The 20,392-nt window shown below is 40.5% G+C and overlaps 1 protein-coding gene across 3 annotated transcripts; it reads right to left on the bottom strand.

Annotated features, from left to right (window-relative positions):
- Positions 1-11,614: 11,614 nt before the first annotated feature.
- LOC148103597 (myelin-oligodendrocyte glycoprotein-like) lies at positions 11,615-18,144 on the bottom strand. Of its 3 annotated transcripts, XM_087838830.1 has the most exons (4): positions 17,962-18,144; positions 16,868-16,919; positions 14,114-14,467; positions 11,615-13,693 (listed from the first exon to the last, which is right to left on the bottom strand). In XM_087838830.1, exons 2-4 carry the CDS (start codon positions 16,917-16,919, stop codon positions 13,494-13,496), a joined length of 606 nt encoding a protein of 201 aa, XP_087694956.1. In that variant the 5' UTR covers positions 17,962-18,144; the 3' UTR covers positions 11,615-13,493. The 3 variants fall into 3 exon arrangements, with proteins under 3 accessions (XP_087694956.1, XP_087694957.1, XP_087694955.1); XM_087838831.1 differs by lacking the exon at positions 16,868-16,919; XM_087838829.1 differs by lacking the exon at positions 17,962-18,144 and having other exon boundaries at positions 16,868-16,953.
- Positions 18,145-20,392: the final 2,248 nt, after the last annotated feature.

Here is a 20,392-nt window from a genome sequence, read left to right on the forward strand (position 1 = left end):
GACTTATGAAAGCACTTTGGTTTTAAATGTGTTATCAATGAAATTTACTCACAAACTTACTATTAATTTGTTTCTGTGTGTACCGGCTAGTCAGGGTTGTGTGCTAACCACATCATTGTTGGGGAAATTAACATGTTCATAGACTAGATATGTTCATATTTTATAAATGCTGTTTGTATATTTCTGTTTTCTTTAAAAAACACAGCAGAGAGCTGTAGGTAATAAGCTAAAACTCTAGATTACTATAGATTGAGACTGTTGTGTGTTTTGAAGAGGGTTGTTTTTGTTGTCCTTTGGTTCCCTCTAGTGACTCATGGAAGTATAAGCATTTCTCTTTTCCAGCAAAGTGTTTCAGGAAATCTGTCCAGTTTGGTTCACAAAATAAAATCATGGCTTAAACATATAGTGGATCTCTTTTAACGGTGTTTACCGTAATACTGTGAATATCAGCATATAGTGTAAGGTAGAGGGGGAGCTACTTTGATCAGCCATTTTCAATAGGCCCCACCTACCTTTAGGGCCCCAAAGTGCAGTGACGTGTGACTGGTGCTGATCCAATAAGAAGTAAATACAGGACTAGTGATGTTACGTCTGACATTGAAGCCTGAGTCCTGTAAAGGTCCAGTAAAGTCGCATGTCCAAATAAAGCTTGTGTCTGTTTTTATAATATGACCAAAGGCTCAGTTTCTCTGAAATGATGTCACTGCCCTGTTATGCGATTCGAGCTGTTTAAAATGCAGAAATTATTTTTTCACATGAACAAGGAGATGTAAGCAGGTTAGACAGACAAATATCAGCAGTTAGGAGCATTTTGACATTCTATCGCACAATAATAACACAAGTCAATCAATAAATCAATCAATCTCAAAGAGGATGATTAGTCGTGTGTGTGTGTGTGTGTGTGTGTGAGACACACACAATCACTACACAAATAAGAATGACTTTACAATGAAGACAGAAAGGTTAATAATGTATATTCACATTATTAAACCCCGATTCTTTTGTCCCCATGATAGAACAGAGAAAACCAACTCATGGTGGGTTAAAACATTTATATTTCTTTTTGTTCAATCATCTTCCGGAAGAGAGAGGCCCCTGCACAGCCCAAACGCCAGTTGCAGGATCTCTGACATTAGCATCATAAACTGTGCCTCATATAGGTTTTATTTTGGTACTTTACACGTCACACAGTCTCAAACATTGCTTATATGGAAAGTTCCTCTTTTCTGTGTCTTATCTATTAATTTGTCTGTGCACTAAAACTTCCTGTTTTTCAGTCTGGCTGAGCACTTAGTTTGTAAGTCAAAAGTGGCCTTGCTCTACAAGCCTTCATTATTAAAGTACATAAAACAATCTTATGAACAGATACACATTAAAAAATATTTCTTTTTCTTAACAACATATATATCAATCCTCATGTCTGAGTTGTGTGGTTTTTTTTTCAGGTCTGATAAAATAATTTTTGGCTCAAGATACCATTTTGAATAAAGGTTACAGGTAAACAGTCTGATAACGTGACAGCTATGAAGACTAATAACACTTTGAAAATTAACATTAACTAATTTTGAAGATCTAAGATGGCCTGGTTGGTTGGTACATCCAATTTACCAGTTTCTTGAGGTGTTCTGTTCAAGATACTGAACCCTGAATTGCCTACTCACTGTGAATATTACTAGTACTAATAGTATTTGCGCATGGATGCTTATTATTGTGATTTTTGGTGAAAGAGAACATGGGAAACAGAGGGGGAGCTATACAGACAGGCAAAGAAAGACAGAGGACTAAATACACAAAGGATAATGAGGGGATGGGAAACAGGAGGGAAACTGGAACTAATCAGACACAATGAGACAGGGAGGAAGCAAAACTAAATAAACTGAACACTGGGCAAGGGACTATAAAATAAAACAGGAGACATGACTGACTAGGGAAACAGAGAGGGAACATGAATCATGGAGACAATAGTAACTAAATGTGGAACACAAGGAAGACAGTGACAAAACTAAAGACTATGAACTTTAAATATAACACAAGCAGAAAACAATAAAGGGAATCAAATCCATGAAAAACAACATGTCAAAGAAAATAACTTAAACCAGAATTACACATAGTGAGTCACAGACCCAGTGCCGTGACAGAGTTTCTCATCGTTAAACTGAGTGTTAGTCAGTGTGAAACTGAAGTAGCAATCAGTTACTTCAGTTTCACACTGACTCAGGACACTCAGTGAGAAAAAAAACTGGATATCATTCCAGATGATATCTATACTGCATCATAGAGGGACAAAATTCCCTGATTGTGTAAAGATAAATTAGAGATATTTCCAATTTTTTTTTAACCACAAAAAAAAAAATTGGATTTAATTTGTTGTTTTTGAAATTAAAGTTTTAAAGGTTTATGTCAGTTTTTTTCAGCTTCAGTCATAGGTGACGTGCAATGACGGAGTCTTCGCGTTTTCACAATTCCCACATAATTTGTTTCTCTACACTAAAAAAATAAAAGAAAATTTTTCCCCATATGAATTAGAAAAAAAAAAGACTTTTAGCAAGTGTTTCAGAGACAAACTTAATGTCTTCTTGTATCTTCTGTGGTGATTTGAGTTGTTACTGAAGCTGCTCTGCTTCCACAAAATGGAATTGAATAGGTTCAATTTAACAATCAATCTGCAGATAAGCAAGTGTGAACTCAGAGTAACCAGAACAGCCTGCTGGAAAAGCAAAGAATCCTGATTAAGTACGAAACTGCTGGCAAAAGACTCCATTTCAAGCAGGCAGTTACATCCAGTTATTGGTTCAGAATTTCACAAAAACATATGATGGTCAAAGCTGTCATACGGATATTTAAAGTTCTTTGAGAGGTCGAAAGATAGAAATCAATGATATTTTAGTTATTTTCTTGAACGGCAGGAGTTGAGAGGTGGTTGCCGCCCCTCTATTAATCATGAGGAAAGATGTGGGCCCTTACATCGGAGGAATCTCCACTTTTGAGGTCTGAACACTCCTCGCTGCAGCGCACACATTATCTAACTATTTAGGAGTTTTGTCTTTGGGATAAATCCATTTTTGTCCAAGGGTGCAGCTGCTACACTAGGTGGACAAAAAAGGGGAAACACACACACACACACACAAAAACCACACTCCAACCACATTAACCCTTTCAGAGTTACTGCTCAACGTGCTGTTCTAGGATAGCAGAGAGTCAATGACAGAGGCTGATTGGCAGTGTACACCCTGGACTCACAAGGCTAAAAAAAAAACACAATTTCTAACAACAGCACGAGGAGTTTGCAGTTACAACTGGTCCAATTTAGATCCACAAATTCTCTCTAAAGGTAAATCACTCAAAGGATCCAGGTTTTCAGCAGAGAGCAGAACAGAAGTTAAGATCACAGAGCCAAAGCAAACAAATGTGCAAATTTCAGCAGTAATAATTCAATAACTGTTAAAAAGTCTCACCCCAGGTACATCGAGCTGAAGAGCAGGAAGCAGCAAGAGCCAGACGTTGCTGTTATAAAAATAAAACTGAAGAAAATTAGAATGAAATAGCCGATGCAGGAGCACCATGACTTTTCTTTTTTTTTTTTTAACAAACCACCAGAGTATTCATTCTCTTCACCATTCATAAGTTGTCTTTTTGAAACACTGTAGCATTTTTATTTATTTATTTATGGTTCTTTATGGCAGCACTCATAGAGATTTGTGGAAAATGATTCATCCTCTGTGATTCATAGTCCCATTAGTCTAATGCTGCCAACACCACCCCTTTCACATGAAAGTGTAAGGAAACAAAGAGAATATAACAGGACTGGCATGGGAGGCAGACACTGAGGCAGACTGAGACTAAAGACTAAACAATCATAGACAAGGACAAAAAATAAAACAAAGTGACAAAGTAAAACTGAAAGTTAAATAATTTGCTAAACACAAAGGCAGGAAGCTCACGGTGAACAGGATACAGGGGAACTCTGGGTGATTAATGAAGCACAACACAATGAAACCAAATAGCCCTGCCTGCTACAACCAGATAAAGAGAATCCATTTTATGCGATTTTCTTACCTGGATGATTGAGCATCCATCAACATAAATCGCCCAATGCATGTCGCCCAATGCACCGATCGGCGCGGGAGGATCTAAGTCTAAGTAAGTCAAGATAAATCAAAGAGCCAACTCTAAAAAGTAAGAGAAACTATAATTTAAAAAAAAAACTGCAGGCAAAGGAACCTTAAAGACTGAAGTGAGACCATACAGTCAGAATTAAACCGACTAGAAAATGCCCAATAAATGAAAGAGGATACTCCTCTTTACTAATACTAATACTACTAATACTCCCCAAGTGGAGGAGTTTCAGTATCTCAGGGTCTTGGTCACAAGTGACGGGAGCAGGAGATTGATAGACGGATTGTTGCTGTGATTACAGTGAGGTGGACACTGTACTGGTCTGTCATGGTGAATTGAGAGCTGAGTGTAAAAGCAAAGCTCTCGATTTACAGTCACTCTATGTCCCTACCCTCACTTATGGTTATGAGCTGTGGGTAGTGACCAAAAGAATGAGGCCTCACCCTCAGATAGGGTGAGCAGTTCAGGCATCCGGGAGGGTGTAGAAGTAGAGCCGCTGCCCACATCGAAAGGAGCCAGTTGAGGTGGTTTGGGGATCTGGATGCCTCCTGGGCGCGGTGTTCTGGGAGATTATATCTCTCGGCTGGCCTGTGAATGACTTGGTGTCCCCCCGGACAAGCTGGAGGAGGTGGGCGGGGAGTGGGAGGTCTGGCTTTTCTGCTTAGGTTGCAGCCCCTCTGACCGGCCCTGGATAAGCAGAAGAAGGTTGATAGATGGATAATGGATAACCAAAACAAAGACCCCAAAAAAACATACAATCCTCAAAACACAACTCTCCCCATTATTATAAAGAAAAGAAAAGAAAAGAAAAGAAAAGAAAAGAAAAGAAAAGAAAAAGCTTAGACAGAAACCTAAAGTCAGATGCTTTCAAGAAATCCAGGGACCATCCCACTGGTATATCCCATGACATTGTTGCTCAAAACTCATCATAGAAACAATGCTTAACAAAACTTGGAGGGAGAAGTTGATCTGGTAGCAGCTTTGAACAGAGCTTAAATGAGAATTTCTACTCTGAAAATTGTATATGTACATGGTATTACTAGGAAAACAAACTGCATATGACATGTTCTGAGAATTTATTGCCTTGTTATTGAGTAAAACATCAGCTTTTTCTGAAGGGTCAGGTGGGGTTTCAGACATGATGAAATAAATCAATTTCCTGTTGCTGTAAGACCTGAGGTGTCGTTCTCAGCTGATATTTTGACATGTTTTTGAAGGATTTCAAAATGTATACTCTTTTGCAAAAGTGGTTTCCTCTTTATTTTCTCAGATTACAGAAACAAACTGTTTCACTCACACGGTTAATCACAGGATTAAAAACAACAAATGAAAAAAAAGAAAACAACACACAAAAAAGTGACACAATGCCAACAATAGTTTTCAAGACAAGTTTCCTGATCAGATTTTGTTTGATGCTTGAAAAGATTCAGTCATCCTAAAGTTTCAGTGAGCTCACTCAGTAGAAGAAAGACAGTACTGGTATATAATGTGTTCATTTTTTAGATAAATACAGACAAATAAAATAATAGAAGCTTTAGGTACGAATAGAAAAAGATGTGTTAAAAGAAAACAAAGATTTGACAAAGATTTTATTCTGGGTGCCTTTCCTTTGGTAAATGGTAAATGGACTGGTTCTTATATAGCACTTTTCTACTCGTCTGAGCACTCAAAGGGCTTTATACAACTTGTGTAGTCACCCATTCACACCCATTTGCATAAGCACATGTTTCTAAGTGCTTTCTAACTAACATTTACACACATTCATACTCCGATGGATGCATCGGAGAGCAATTTGGTGTTAGTATCATGCCCAAGGATGGCATGCAGACTAGACCAACCTTCCGATCAGTAGATGACCTGCTCTACCACCTGAGCTACAGCCACACTTCTCAGTTAACATGGGTATTGAGTTAACCTTTATTCTGCTTTGAGGTGGGTGGAAATGTCAGAGTGTGCTGATGTTACAGTGGTTAGAACTGCCACCTCAAAGTGGCTGCGATTCTCAGGATAGCAGTTAACTGAGGCGTTGTCACTGTCACCTAGCAACCCGTGAAGAAATGGTTGGCGTTCCTTAGACGTATGTTCAAAGCTGTCTTTAGCATCTTTTCAAGTTATATATATAAAAAAAAAAAAAAACACCCAGCACGCCCCTGCGGGGCGGTTTATCCTTCAAGCTCGGGTCCTCTACCAGAGGCCTGGGAGCTTGAGGGTCCTGCGCAGTATCTTAGCTGTTCCCAGGACTGCGCTCTTCTGGACAGAGATCTCCGATGTTATTCCCGGGATCTGCTGGAGCCACTCGCCTAGCTTGGGAGTCACCGCACCTAGTGCTCCGATTACCACGGGGACCACCGATACCTTCACCCTCCACATCCTCTCGAGCTCTTCTCTGAGCCCTTGGTATTTCTCCAGCTTCTCGTGTTCCTTCTTCCTGATATTGCTGTCATTCGGAACCGCTACATCGATCACTACGGCCGTCTTCTTCTGTTTGTCTACTACCACTATGTCCGGTTGGTTAGCCACCACCATTTTGTCCGTCTGTATCTGGAAGTCCCACAGGATCTTAGCTCGGTCATTCTCCACCACCCTTGGGGGCATTTCCCATTTTGACCTCGGGACTTCCAGGTTATACTCGGCACAGATGTTCCTGTACACTATGCCGGCCACTTGGTTATGGCGTTCCATGTATGCCTTGCCTGCTAGCATCTTGCACCCTGCTGTTATGTGCTGGATTGTCTCTGGGGCATCTTTACACAGCCTGCACCTGGGGTCTTGCCTGGTGTGATAGACCCCAGCCTCTATGGATCTTGTACTCAGAGCTTGTTCTTGTGCTGCCATGATTAGTGCCTCTGTGCTATCTTTCAGTCCAGCTTTGTCCAGCCACTGGTAGGATTTCTGGATATCAGCCACCTCCTCTATCTGCCGGTGGTACATACCGTGCAGGGGCCTGTCCTTCCATGATGGTTCCTCGTCTCCCTCCTCTTTCTTGGGTTTCTGCTGCCTGAGGTATTCACTGAGCACGCTGTCAGTTGGGGCCATCTTCGTGATGTATTCTTGGATGTTCATTGTCTCATCCTGGACTGTGGTGCTGACACTCACCAGTCCCCGACCCCCTTCCTTCCGCTTAGCGTACAGCCTCAGGGTGCTGGACTTGGGGTGAAACCCTCCATGCATGGTAAGGAGCTTTCTTGTCTTTATGTCAGTGGCTTCTATCTCCTCCTTTGGCCAGCCTATTACCCCAGCAGGGTACCTGATCACGGGCAGGGCGTACGTGTTGATGGCCCGGATCTTGTTCTTACCGTTCAACTGACTCCTCAGGACTTGCCTGACCCTCTGCAGGTACTTGGTGGTTGCAGCTTTCCTAGCGGCCTCTTCATGGTTCCCATTCGCCTGCGGGATCCCCAGGTACTTGTAACTGTCCTCTATGTCTGCAATGTTGCCTTCTGGTAGTTCAATCCCCTCAGTTCTGACTACCTTCCCTCTCTTTGTTACCATCCGACTACACTTCTCCAGCCCGAACGACATTCCAATGTCATTGCTGTATATCCTGGTAGTGTGGATCAGTGAATCGATGTCTCGTTCACTCTTGGCATACAACTTGATGTCATCCATGTACAGGAGGTGGCTGACAACTGCTCCGTTCCGTAGTCGGTATCCGTAGCCAGTCTTGTTAATGATCTCACTGAGGGGGTTCAGGCCTATGCAGAACAGCAGTGGGGACAGAGCATCTCCCTGGTAGATCCCGCACTTGATGGTGACTTGTGCTATGGGCTTGGAGTTGGCCTCTAGTGTTGTACGCCACATCCCCATTGAGTTCCTGATGAAGGCTCTTAGGGTCCCATTGATCTTGTACAATTCTAGGCATTCTAGTATCCAGCTGTGGGGCATTGAGTCATAGGCCTTCTTGTAATCAATCCAGGCAGTGCACAGGTTGGTTAGTCTGGTCTTGCAGTCTCGGCTGACTGTTCTGTACCAGTAGCTGGTGTTTTGCGCCTCTGGTATTCTTGCCAATTCCTTTCTGTGTCCCGCTCATGTATTGACCCATGTGCCTGTTCATCTTAGCCGATATGATGCCTGACAGGAGCTTCCATGTAGTACTGAGGCAGGTTATTGGTCGGTAGTTGGAGGGGACTGGCCCCTTCTTGGGGTCCTTGGGGATCAGGACCGTCCGACCTTCGGTTAGCCATTCCGGGTGTCTCTCGTCAACTAGCAGCTGGTTCATTTGTGCTGCCAGACGCTCGTGGAGTGCAGTCAGCTTCTTCAGCCAGTAGGCGTGAACCATGTCGGGCCCTGGTGCTGTCCAACTCTTCATACTGGAGACCCTTTCTTGGATATCTGCCACTGTGATGGTTACTGGACCCTGTTCAGGGAGGTCGCTATGGTCTGCCCTCAGATCCACTAGCCACTGAGCATTGCCGTTATGGGTTGCGTCCTTCTCCCATATGCTCTTCCAGTATTGCTCCGTCTCCAGCTTTGGTGGTGCTGTTCTCTTATTATTGTTCCCTTGCCACTGAGAGTACACCTTTGCTGGTTCTGTGGAGAACAGCTGGTTTATTCTCCTGCCTTCTATCTCTCTGGTGTACCTCCTCAAGCGGCTGGCCAAGGCTATGAGTCTTTGCTTGGCAGTTTCCAAGGCCTCAGGTATGGACAGCTTGCTGTATTTCTTATGCACCTTCTTTGTCGCACCTTTCTGCAACTCCGTTAGTTGGCTCACCTCCCTCCGTGCTATTTTGATCTTGCCCTCTAGCCTCCTTCTCCATGGAGGGTACTGCCCCTTGTGGCTGTTCAACTTGTAGCCAAGCATCTCACTGATCACTGCTGCCGTATTGTAGATCAGCTTGTTAGCTTGTTAGGCTGTAGGTATCGTCCGTAGTGCTGCATTAACATCATCTAGCAGACCTTCTGAGGGTACTTCACGTAATCTTGGTAATCGGCTACGGGGGGTCCAGGTTTCAAGCTTGGCCATGATCCTATCTTTCAGGTCAGTTCCTCTCGCACTCAATGATCCTTCTCCTGTCGCACTTGGGGCTATGTACCCAATCTCGGGTGGGGGTGATGATATCTCCCCCCTGACCTGGCATCCTGACTCCTCCTTGCCGTAGCATTTATGTTGTACCTCGTCAATCTCTAGCTGTGAGAGCAGTCCCTTCTTTCGAATGTTGGAACACTGAGCTACTAGTTGTTTCGCCGTCATTGTGGATGTTGGGTATCGAAGAATCCATAGGTCCCTCATCCTATTCATGTAGCCCCTTCCGCCGGGGTTACTTGCGTAGTAGCATTCCAACAACGCCCTGTTTTCGTCTCTTGCCCACCGATGCCTTCTTGTTCCAGTAGCCCACTTCTCGTCAGGGTGCCCTGGTTCCTCAACACCTGACGCGGACCTTGTTGATCCGGGCGACGTCCGAGCCGGCATGCCTTCATATTTATCTGTCTCGCTCATGTCTGCGGTAGGCTCGCTTAGCATAGGGGGTCTAGCCTTAGGACCCTTACTGGATACAGACGCCCCAGGCAGTAATCGAACTTGCGATCCTCTGCTCCAAAGGCGTGTAGTTTAACCACTACGCTATCCAGCTCTCTCTCTCTCTCTCTCTCTCTCTCTCTCTCTCTCTCTCTCTCTCTCTCTCTCTCTCTCTCTCTCTCTCTCTCTCTCTCTCTCTCTCTCTCTCTCTCTCTCTCTCTCTCTCTCTCTCTCTCTCTCTCTCTCTCTCTCTATATATATATATATATATATATATATATATATCTCTATATCTTTATCTATCTATCACACATCTTAGCAGCACTGCATGGCAGCATGTGACAATTATTTTTTTACCATGTTATTTTCACCTTCCTTTGTGTCTTCACTTCTGTATTTCTCCACAGCTGGTGCTAACAGCAGAGAGGTGGTTATTGGGTGTTACTGGTACTACTTGACGGTGGTGGAGCTGCAGCAACAGCAAATTATCATGTCATTAATTTGACACATTTTGCTGCATTAAATTTTTTTGTGTGTATCAGCTTGTCACCTCCATAGTTTCACTATTTCTTCTACATTAAACTCTGTAGGGGAGGATGCTGCATTGAGAGACTTCACTACAATCCAATGTCAGTGATGAAAATGAACGAATGGGCTGCTTTACAGGCAATTTGCAGCGGCCCTTCAATTGACCCATCGGCCCAAAAATAGGTCGTCCCACCGGGAAGATGTCCATTATGCCAGATTACCAATACAGCTCTCTGCTGTAAGCTGTAATGTTTAAATTGATCCTGTTTAAATATTCAGAGTTTCAATTTGCAGCTGTCACCTTAGAAATAAATGGAGCACTGAGAGTGTACTCAGGTTAACTTGATTAATATTTACCGTTATATTTTTTGTTTTTTAATCACCATTTGATCATCGCTTGCAGAATATCTCTTTATGTGCACACAGAGCCTAAAACAGTGAACCTGGTTTAACAGAAAGCTCATTACCACCTTACTTATTCATGTGATAAGTAAGGTAAGTGTTAGGTAAGCTAACATGAACACAACCTTTTCCACCTCTTTAAAAAATATTTTATTCTTGCAAGCATATTTTATTTAAGTTGCTCATTTTTATTTTTTGTACATCAAAAACAAATCTGAATATCTAAAAGCCGAGGTAGAAAAAAAAAAAGCCTCCCTCCCTAATATTCACCTTTGAATGGAGGAACAATTTTCCCTCACTTATTGTCAACCTTTGGTTGGACACTCAGCAAATGTGTGTCAGTACTGTCTCTGCAGTATAATAAATATTCTTATTTCAAATATTTGAATTCCACCACAGGCACTCTTTTACACCATTTAGTGATTTATTTATTATGCGGTGTGCAGATAGTAGCAGAAAATAAAACCATCTGGTGCTCAGTATACTTGTTTTTCAAAGCAGCAGTTGACTAGAGGACAAAAACTTCACAGTTCAGTAATGCTAAGTTACACTTGATTTTACAGTGTAGAGAAACATTGTACTTTGTACATTGTACTCATGATAATTTGCATAATAATGGTTCATGGCAAACTGATCAAACTCCAACAAAAACAAGGAGTTATCAGAAACTCAACATCCCTATAATCAAAATGATCTGAATAATCATAGTTTCAGTTTCTTCTTAAGGATTTTTGTGAGTATTTTTGTGAGTATGTGAAGTGTGTAACAAGAAACGATGTCGAGCTCATTTTAATTAAATATCCACAAATGGAGAGCAAAAATCAAAACGAATAAATTTAATTAATCTAATAATAATGATAATATCAATAACACCACCACCGCTATGCCATTTTTATTATTATTAATAATAATTAATTATTTATTATTATTATTGCCATTTTGATAATAAATTAATAATAAGCCTGTCAAGCCTCTCCTAAAAAAACTGTAAAACCGTATTTGATTCAAATATGTAAAAATCACAGTTAAAAAAAAATCCGCTTACAAATAAAAAAAAATAAAAAAAACACCAAATATTTTAAAGTTATTGGCTTCTTTACATATGCATTGATATTGTACGTGTGCAGATCAGACTGTGTGGTATAAATAAGCGCGAGAGGTCAAATTTTATCATATGTTCAGCAACACACAAGAACATACACATGAATGTAAAGTATTGATGCGTATTCAGAAGTAATTCAGGTCAGTAAGATCTGTTTAGTCTCAGCTCACAACACCTAATAATAAAAACACTAAACTAAGGGAAAGGGCTCCAAAAGATCAGATCAGCCCCTTCGAGCAGCACTTGGTTGAAGTGGAGAGAAACCTTCTTCACACCCAAGCTAAAAAAGACATACTTCTCTTTTTGATTAGAAAAAGTAAACTGTGAATGGATGTTAACGGATGTTTGTCATTACCTTATGAGTGAACTAAGTGTAGCGATCCAAAAATGTGACATTATTGATGGCTAGTCAGTGTTGCTGACTAGCCACTGTTAAAAGCCAGCAATGAGGGAAAGGACAGCCACAGAACAATCAGTAAGTATCACCTTGACATCCTTATGTTCGGCTGCATCACTTTAACACCTGCATGCATGCAGGTGGCACTCGATTATAAAAGCAAATGATCAAAACCAAGCAGAGCAGAGTTGAAGTAGGTATTAGTGAAAAATGGCTATTTGTAGCTGAGTTGAGGCCATGGAGGCCTCAGTAACTGACTGATCTATTCACCATACCACCACCTTTGCAGAGGTGTAGAACCTTTACCGGCCTCAGTAGACTTTTTTTTTTTTCCTACAGTTTTGAGGTAAATGTTGCTAAAGCATCAGCAAACATCTTTTTAGTTTTTCTCCTTTTGTTTTTGTTTTCTCAAAATGTAACACTGCTCACATAAAAGAGTGTGAAGATAAAACGTCTGACATCATGTGACAGAGGAAGTGAGGTAGTTTCAAAATTATCACCCGCAATGTCTAAAACTTTACTTGATTTGACATTAATGGACAGCAGAGATGGTCTTCAGTGTGGTGTACTTGATAAACGTAGTTACTGAAGTGTCAGCGTTTAATCTTTCCTCAACCCTTTACTTTCAGTTTGGGTCAAATTTGACCTTTTCTGACATTTTAACAACAGTCTTAACAACACATCACCCCCCCCACCCTCACATTTCCATCGGCATCCACTAAAGTTACACACTACTTTTTTTCCCCCCACTTACAAATCCCTCAATGGCCTGGTCCCACAGTACCTGTCTAACCTGCTGCACCCACACACACAGTCTCGATTGCCATGGTCGGTCTCTCTCCCTCCCCAACCTCCATACTTTCATGGACAGAGCATTCATTTTGGTTGCCCACACCCTCTGGAATTCCTGAGCTTCACAAAGTGCCATTGGGATTTTTTTTTTGTTGTTATTCCAGTTGTTATTATAACTTTTATTATTATAATTTGATGTGATTAGCAGTGTCGCCTCACAACAAGAAAGTTCCCGGTTCAAATCTTGCCTTTGGCCTTTTTGCATGGATTTTCTTGGTACTCCAGATGGTTCAAAGTCTAAACACATACATTTCAGTTATGTTAGTAATTCTAATGTGTCCATGTATATGCAGTAGATAAAATGCTTGCAGTGCACCTGCAAGCACAAATATCCATGTGTCATTTCCATACATGCAAATGTGTGCACGCAAAGTTTCTTACCACTGCTTTGAATGCACAGATTAGCTTCAATAAGCAAGATTTGTTCTCTAGGTGTATATATTTAACTAGTATTAATAATTATAAATGTAGTTATGAGGGAATTTTTATGATAGATATGTGAGGACAGTGTTTAATCGTTTTAATGGTTACAAATTGTCATCTAATAAACAAACAGTTTGTGATCTTATCATTTTCACTTTAAATTAAATATATTTAAATAATTACGGATGTTGTTTGTAATCAGCAGGACTGATTCTTCCTCAGTAGGATGTTCGATGCTGCTTCTTATTTCTCTTAAGAAGCAACACTAACAAACCAACAGCTGCAGCAACAGCAATGACAACAGCAACAGCAGCAACAATCAGGATAGTCTGTGCTTCAACCTGTTCAATCTCAGTGTTTCCATCAGCATCTTCTCTTTCCATGATGTGCTCCTCCAACATGTTTTCATGCACTTCACCTGCAGAGCAAAGATTAGCTGTCAGAGAAGAAACCCTCGGATGTGAGCTTTAAAGTGTTCAGCAGGTAAAACTAGCAGGAGAACAGCTTCAGTCAGCTACAGTTAAGGAGACACAAGTTACATAAAATGTGTTTGGCTGTTGACCGAAAGCATCTATGTTAGCAGCATGCTACGACTTTACCCTTGATATACAGTAGTAAGAGCTGCTAGCTCAGTGCATGTCATTTTCTGTATTAAAGCTACTCGCAACAGAGTGAGCAGCTCAGCATGTTTTATCTGACATGTTACACTAAACACACATATGATTTTGCTGACTAAAGCCCAAAGGTTTTGTGTCAGCTGGGCTTGAACTTGCTAAGTGAACATGCTAACTACGACATTATGGACGCACTCCATTTGCTGTTGGCATGACAAACTCACCTGTGACTGTGAGCTCAATGAAGTGGCTGATCTCAGTGTGAACTCTTTTACTTCTCACAGGGTTCCTCACAGCTATGTGACACTCATAAATCCCAGTGTCATTAAACGTGACGTTCTTCAGGATCACAGAAACGTCTCCATCCTTCATCTCCGGGTCCCTCAGCTTCACTCGGCCATGAAAAGATGGATGTTGGTAGTTTTCATAGGAGCGTTTGTTCCTGTAGAAGTAGACGTAGCCGTTTGTGTTCAGGTCAGGTCTGCTCCACTTCAGCACTGAGATTTTTTCATCTGTAGTAATCTGACACTGGAGAGTGACGTCATCTCCGAGCGTCGCCTGCATATTCTGCTGTTGAGCTGAAGAAAAGAATGATAAATTTTCTTATTGCAAAGACATTTTTAATGCATGAAATTGACAATAAAACACGACATTTATTTTTTTTAAACAAACCACAGTTGACCAAACAAAGTTTGAAGAAAAATTTCACCAATCTCAGGCGTGAAAACATCTCCTCTCTGTAATTAGCGCTGTAACCATATCAGGTTCTCTGTGCATGAGTTAAAAAGTTCACTTTATGTTTAAAAAAAAAAAAAAAGAAGAACAAGAGAATGGGAATGAAGAGAATTTAAATCTAGACCATGCTATGTACTGAAAGATTAGATAAAGAGAGAGACCGTGAGAGCGAGTGATGGAGATTAATGTCATCAACATACCAGTGTTTCAAAAGAAAATTGTACATAGATCAGCTACATGAAATGTGCTCTTGTTATGGATCACTAAGCAATCCACATGTCTACGTGACTTTTCACATAAACTCTTGTGTGATAAACTTATTTAGCAACAACCTCAGCTCTTTTCAAAAGAACATACAGACTTAGAAAAGGGGGAACCTCAGCTCTGAGATCTTGGAATAACTTTGTTATCTTTGTACACACATGTGACCAGCTTGTATAAATAAAGAACGCAGACAGTGACAGAGCGCGAGTCCGTGAGTGCCTCCTGCAAGGACGAGTGCTCTGTGACCGCCCTCGCGAGTAAAGACAACTGCAGTGTTTGTGTTTTCTAACTAAAAAAAATCTCCTTAAAAATGCTCAAAATGTCCTTAACTTTAATGTAGTTACTGAATTTCATTCAGTAACTTATTTGATTATTGAATAGTGTAATGTGATTACACGACCACATTACTTTGAAATGTTTTACAGTCAAGACTTTACACAGACCCTGAAAATCTGCAACTTACACCAGCTTTATAGATATAGTAGCACAGTCGTTTGAGATGCACTATATCAATATAGATTCAGAGAGCATATTTAAAATCCATCTTTGCGATTCTGTCCACTCTTACTTACTCCATATTTGGTTGCTTTTCAGCTAGTAAAGCAGAGCAGAGGTGGTAGGCCCAAATGGGGCTTTAGTTTTATTATATTGTATTACAGACAACAACAACAAGCATATATAATATGACAGTTTTAGAAAATATATTATTTTTATACACTTGTTTCAACATTTGGCAAACTTTAACTGAAAATGTAATTGATTGACAAAACTTGGTAACTGAGTAATAAAAACCACACGTGGTCTTCTGATCCATTTAAGTGACCAAACCTACACAGGTGTGTCTGCATTTCCTCTTTTTTTCTCCTTTTGTCCTCTGTCGTCATAGCAAAACCCAAGAGGAGGCTAAGACCAAACTCCCTTTGATTTCCAAGAATTGTCCTCTCCTTGTTTTCAACATCACTTGTAATATTGAGTTTCCCAATGCTGTGGTGTTCTCAAGGAATGTAAACTTTTCAAAGTATTGCTTTTAGTTGGATTTGATTTACTTACACTTTTTTAAAAAATGTCAACTATAGTTAAAGTATGATTATTCTTTTTGCAGTAATCCAACTTTTTCTCTCCATCCAAACATGTATAATGTTATCTCTGAGCGAGCAGCAGGACAACCATCAACAAGGTAGACAGTGGAGGAAGGATACAGAACAAAAGCGTGATTTCGTTTTTTATTACAGCTTTACACACCTGAATTAATTAAATATTAAGAAAATGTCAAAACACACAGTAAAAACATGCATCTATTGAAACCCCTAAAGTTTCTTTCTATAATAAGAAGCAAGCCTGACACATAATAACTAGTCATCTGCCAACTACAGCTGTGTGGATGTTTGCTAACTGTTATATATTTACCCAAAAATGCACTTGTGAACTCTGATGCTGTCATAGTTGATTCTCAGTCCCATTCTATCCTTTCTAAAAGTCTTCAAGAATTACTATTATTTTTCCCCTCACAGCTCAATGAAGAAAATAATTACATTCAAAGTTTGCAGTTAAAAGTAATGCATGTACTACGATGTGATCTATAACCCATTTTATATCAATGATTTATTTATTTTAACTAACTACGAAAAAAGAAAGTTTAATTCCTTTGTCAGTTCCAATCAGCCGGATCTCTGCGTGACTCATTCCGACACTCATCCGACAACATTTTCATTCTCGCAAGGAACGCTAGGAACGCGGCATTAGCCGGATTAAAAAAAAAGAAGTCTTTTGACCATCCCGTTGTCACAAAGGGGTCACAACCTAGTAGCGAGATTTTACCTGTTAAGCGAGAGTGAGTTTATCACCTTTAGACTGGGTGCCAATAACCTTTTTTACGTAAATTAAATGGAACATTGAGACACGAACAGAACTCGCTCATTTATAAAGCTGCCTTTAGTTATAGAAAGAAGAATAAGCAAGGAAAAAACTGTTTGACTCACCTGCAGACACAGAAATTAGTGACAAAAACAGGATAAATCTCACAGAAGCCATCTGTGACAAGCCAGAGGAAGAAGATTATAGCAGCCCTGACCTGAACAGAAAGAAGCAGCTCAGACCTACCAGTCCTTATAGTGAGGGTGGGTCACTTTAAAAACGAAACTATTTGAAACTACAGTCACACCGGAAAGTAGAACCATATATAATCCTCACTTTAAAAATGCAGTAAAATGAAGAATGTATGACATTTCAGACAGAAAAAAGTCAACAAATCAATAGAAAAAACCCCAAAAAACTTTGATTTCCGATTTTCTTTTTAGACTTTTAAATGTGACAGTTCACCAGTGGGTTAACAGGAAGCTCAACTGAATTCCTCCCCCTTCCCCCATCAGAACAGAAAAAAAAAATCATTTTCGGGTGAAATAAATCTGCTTTTGTTGATTATGATTTAATGAAACAAATATATAAATAATTAAATGTCCACTGATGTTCTCATTAATTATGTATTAATTTAATTCGTTTTGGCACCCATGTTTGGTCCTGATGCCTTCAAGTCTAGAACTGCAGCTGCTAGAATGCAGCTCAGGAAAGTATTCAGTTACATCAGTTACATGTAGAGGATCTTTATCACCGATAACTTTCAATCAGTAAGGGCTAGACAGAAACTAAAGGGATCCAGTCCAGGTTTCTTTCATTCTTGATCGGCGTCAGACCTGAACGCACGGAGCAGCCGATCCAAATTAAAGTTCCAGCTCTTATTTATTCACATCTGAAATAATTGGCGCACTTAGTGTTCATAGCTGCTGCTGGTCTCATGTCTAATTTATATGTAAGCTGTCCTCACTCTGATTCAGGCGGTGCCCAAATAGTGTGTTACAGGCGGAGGAAGAGGAAAGCAAAACACCCACTTTTTATGTGAGCGTGCACAAACAGACACAGACAAACAGCCAACAAACAAAAAGAAAAAAGAAAGACTTCGTGTCAGTAACTGTTTTTGTGCAGTGAGGCCACGAGGTCCACTTACAGACGCGTTCATATGATAAATGAAGAAAGCTCCTGTATGACACTGATGGAGTCAAAATGAGTTAACGCTCACCTGCAGTCACGGTGAGCCCAGCAGAGACATTTCCGCCTCATTGTTCTGCTGACCCGACTCTTCAAGCTGGCAAAATATCCAAGGCTGGTGAGATTTCATGGGAACAGAACATCCCTTATCCCTTCATCCTAATTCTGATCCGGACGATGTCGAAGTTCGATTTGAAAATAAAACTCCCGAGTGTCATGACAGGTGGGTTTGTTTGTTTGTTCTCAGCTTCGCGCTCCGACGACTGTTTTTGTCTTGAGGACGAACAAAAACAGTCTGTGGGTGGGATCAGAAACACGTGCGTAATAACGAAGAAGGTCACGTTACTCAAATAAACGTCTGGCGGGCTTCGCGTTTGACAGCTGATCAACAACAAACCTGATCATTAATCAATAATCAGTCATATCAAAACCATCACATAAGCTTTTTAATAGAATCAAAAGGATTCACGATCATCTTTACGTGAATCTCTGTAACTTTTAACCTTTATATAGACTGCACAGCATTTCTATTTCACCTCAGGCTCCTACTGCAAGTTCCTGTAAGAGCTTCACAATAAAACCCTAGGTCAGGCATCCAATCGAAGTGTTGGTACAAAGGCTTTTAATTTGTAACAGATGCAGGAAGTGATGTGTTTAGACAAAAGAGGATTTAGCTTGTAGCTACTTTCAGATGCTCAAAAATAAAACTGAATTATATGAAGTCAGTTTCTGTTTATGTGCTTTTTTCCTTCAGAGCTGTTCTCTTGTTTTCCAAAAATAATCAAAGCACTTTAAATATCAACACAACAGCTTTAACTTTTTGTGTGAAAGTACTCAAACTACACCAGTGCTTGAATCTGATTTCTCACTTTGAGGGGAAGTGAAATGTGACCCATCAGCAGTGGCGGTACCTGTTTGGCGCCCTGCGTGAACTCTCCCTCTGGCACTGACAGATGCAAACAGACTAAATAACCTGATCCACAAGGCCAGTAATGTTGTGGGGATGGAGCTGGACTCTGTTAGGGTGGTGTCTGAGAGGCAGATGTTGTCCAAGATAAAGATAATGTTGTATAATACCTCCCACCCACTCCATGACATGCTGGTCAGTCACAGGAGCACGTTCAGTGAGAGGGTGAAATTACCAAAAAGCACCACTGAACGACACAGGAAATCATTCCTGCCTGTGGCCATCTCCCTGTACAACTCCTCCATCTAACACGCTGTAAACACTGCAATAGTTACACCCTTTTTACACACGCTCTTTTCTACTCTGTAATATTCTTGACAATTTTCTTGATAGTTATTTATAATCACCTCTGTTAATCCTTGATATTTATAATTGAGTGATCTCTACACATTAGTGCTATTTCTTAAATGTGTAAAATCTGTTACATAATATATTATTTTGAGTTTAGTCTGTTACTGTTACTATTTTTACCATTTCTTCTTGGAGCAACTGTAACTCACATTATTTCCTTAGGGATTAATAAAGTATTCTGATTCTGATTGTTTCAGGATGACCTGCCATTATCCAATCACACATCTGCTTACCTGTATCTTTTCCTCATTTCTCCTCCTCTGCTTTTTTTCTTTTTTCTAAGCTGAGCTCCTGATGGCTTTGAACGTTTCTTGTCTGTCTTCCATTGGTTTTAATTTTGCACTCCAGTATGAACACAAATCCCCCAACCCGAGGATCACCACAACATAATCTAATAGACCTACACCTTAGTTCACAGATTCACTTTGTCTAGGGTTTATTTCTGGGATTTCGCACAACCCAGGATTCAAATCATGAATACATAATGGATTCACATCATTATGAATGAAATGTGCTCTATTTGGAAGCAGCCCCCCCCCCTCCCCTTTTGACAGGTTGTGAGACTTTAAATCATCAAACTGTTTGTTTACTTGCACTGCTGTAAGCCTCGTCGTCTCGTCTCTCTATATACTGGACTGTACGTAGTGGAGATGACAATAAAGTTTACTTTGACTTCAGCATCAAGCAACCACGATGCCACCCTGGACGACCGCCCATGTCGCCCATATCAAAAACCACTACTGCCCGTCAGCACTGCAGCTGTACTGCAAACACTTCAGGTTGTTCAGGATTCTTTGGCTGTGCTGTTTATTCTGATGTCACTTTCACTGAGCTGCAGATTGATGCTTTAACACTTTCAAGCCACCAGGTGGCAGCAGAGCAACTTGAGCAACAACTAGGATCATCATAGAAGACACAAATATTCAAACATCATCATAAAATCTGTCACACACCATCTAGGAGTCTTTTTTTTAACTGAGGAATGAAAAAAAGGCGATTTGTTCTCAATCTGTTACTGCAGGGAAACACAAAGAGTGCAGGAGGAAGTTCAATCATGCAGAATATGAATCATTACAGGTCACCTCAGTGTGAATATAAAGCAGCTGACACAGAGTGGATTAGGATCTGGTGTTGTTCATGGAAT

Source organism: Neolamprologus brichardi, chromosome 3, assembly GCF_056152115.1.
Source record: "Neolamprologus brichardi isolate AB-2024 chromosome 3, ASM5615211v1, whole genome shotgun sequence".
Classification (NCBI taxonomy): Eukaryota; Metazoa; Chordata; class Actinopteri; order Cichliformes; family Cichlidae; genus Neolamprologus; species Neolamprologus brichardi.

Coding starts and splice junctions, on each gene's coding strand:
- LOC148103597 (XM_087838830.1), bottom strand. CDS start 16,919: ATGGCTTCTGTGAGATTTATCCTGTTTTTGTCACTAATTTCTGTGTCT. Junction 14,468..16,867: donor ACTAATTTCTGTGTCTGCAG/GTGAGTCAAACA, acceptor TCTTTTCTTCAG/CTCAACAGCAGAATATGCAG. Junction 13,694..14,113: donor CATTGAGCTCACAGTCACAG/GTGAGTTTGTCA, acceptor TTTGCTCTGCAG/GTGAAGTGCATGAAAACATG.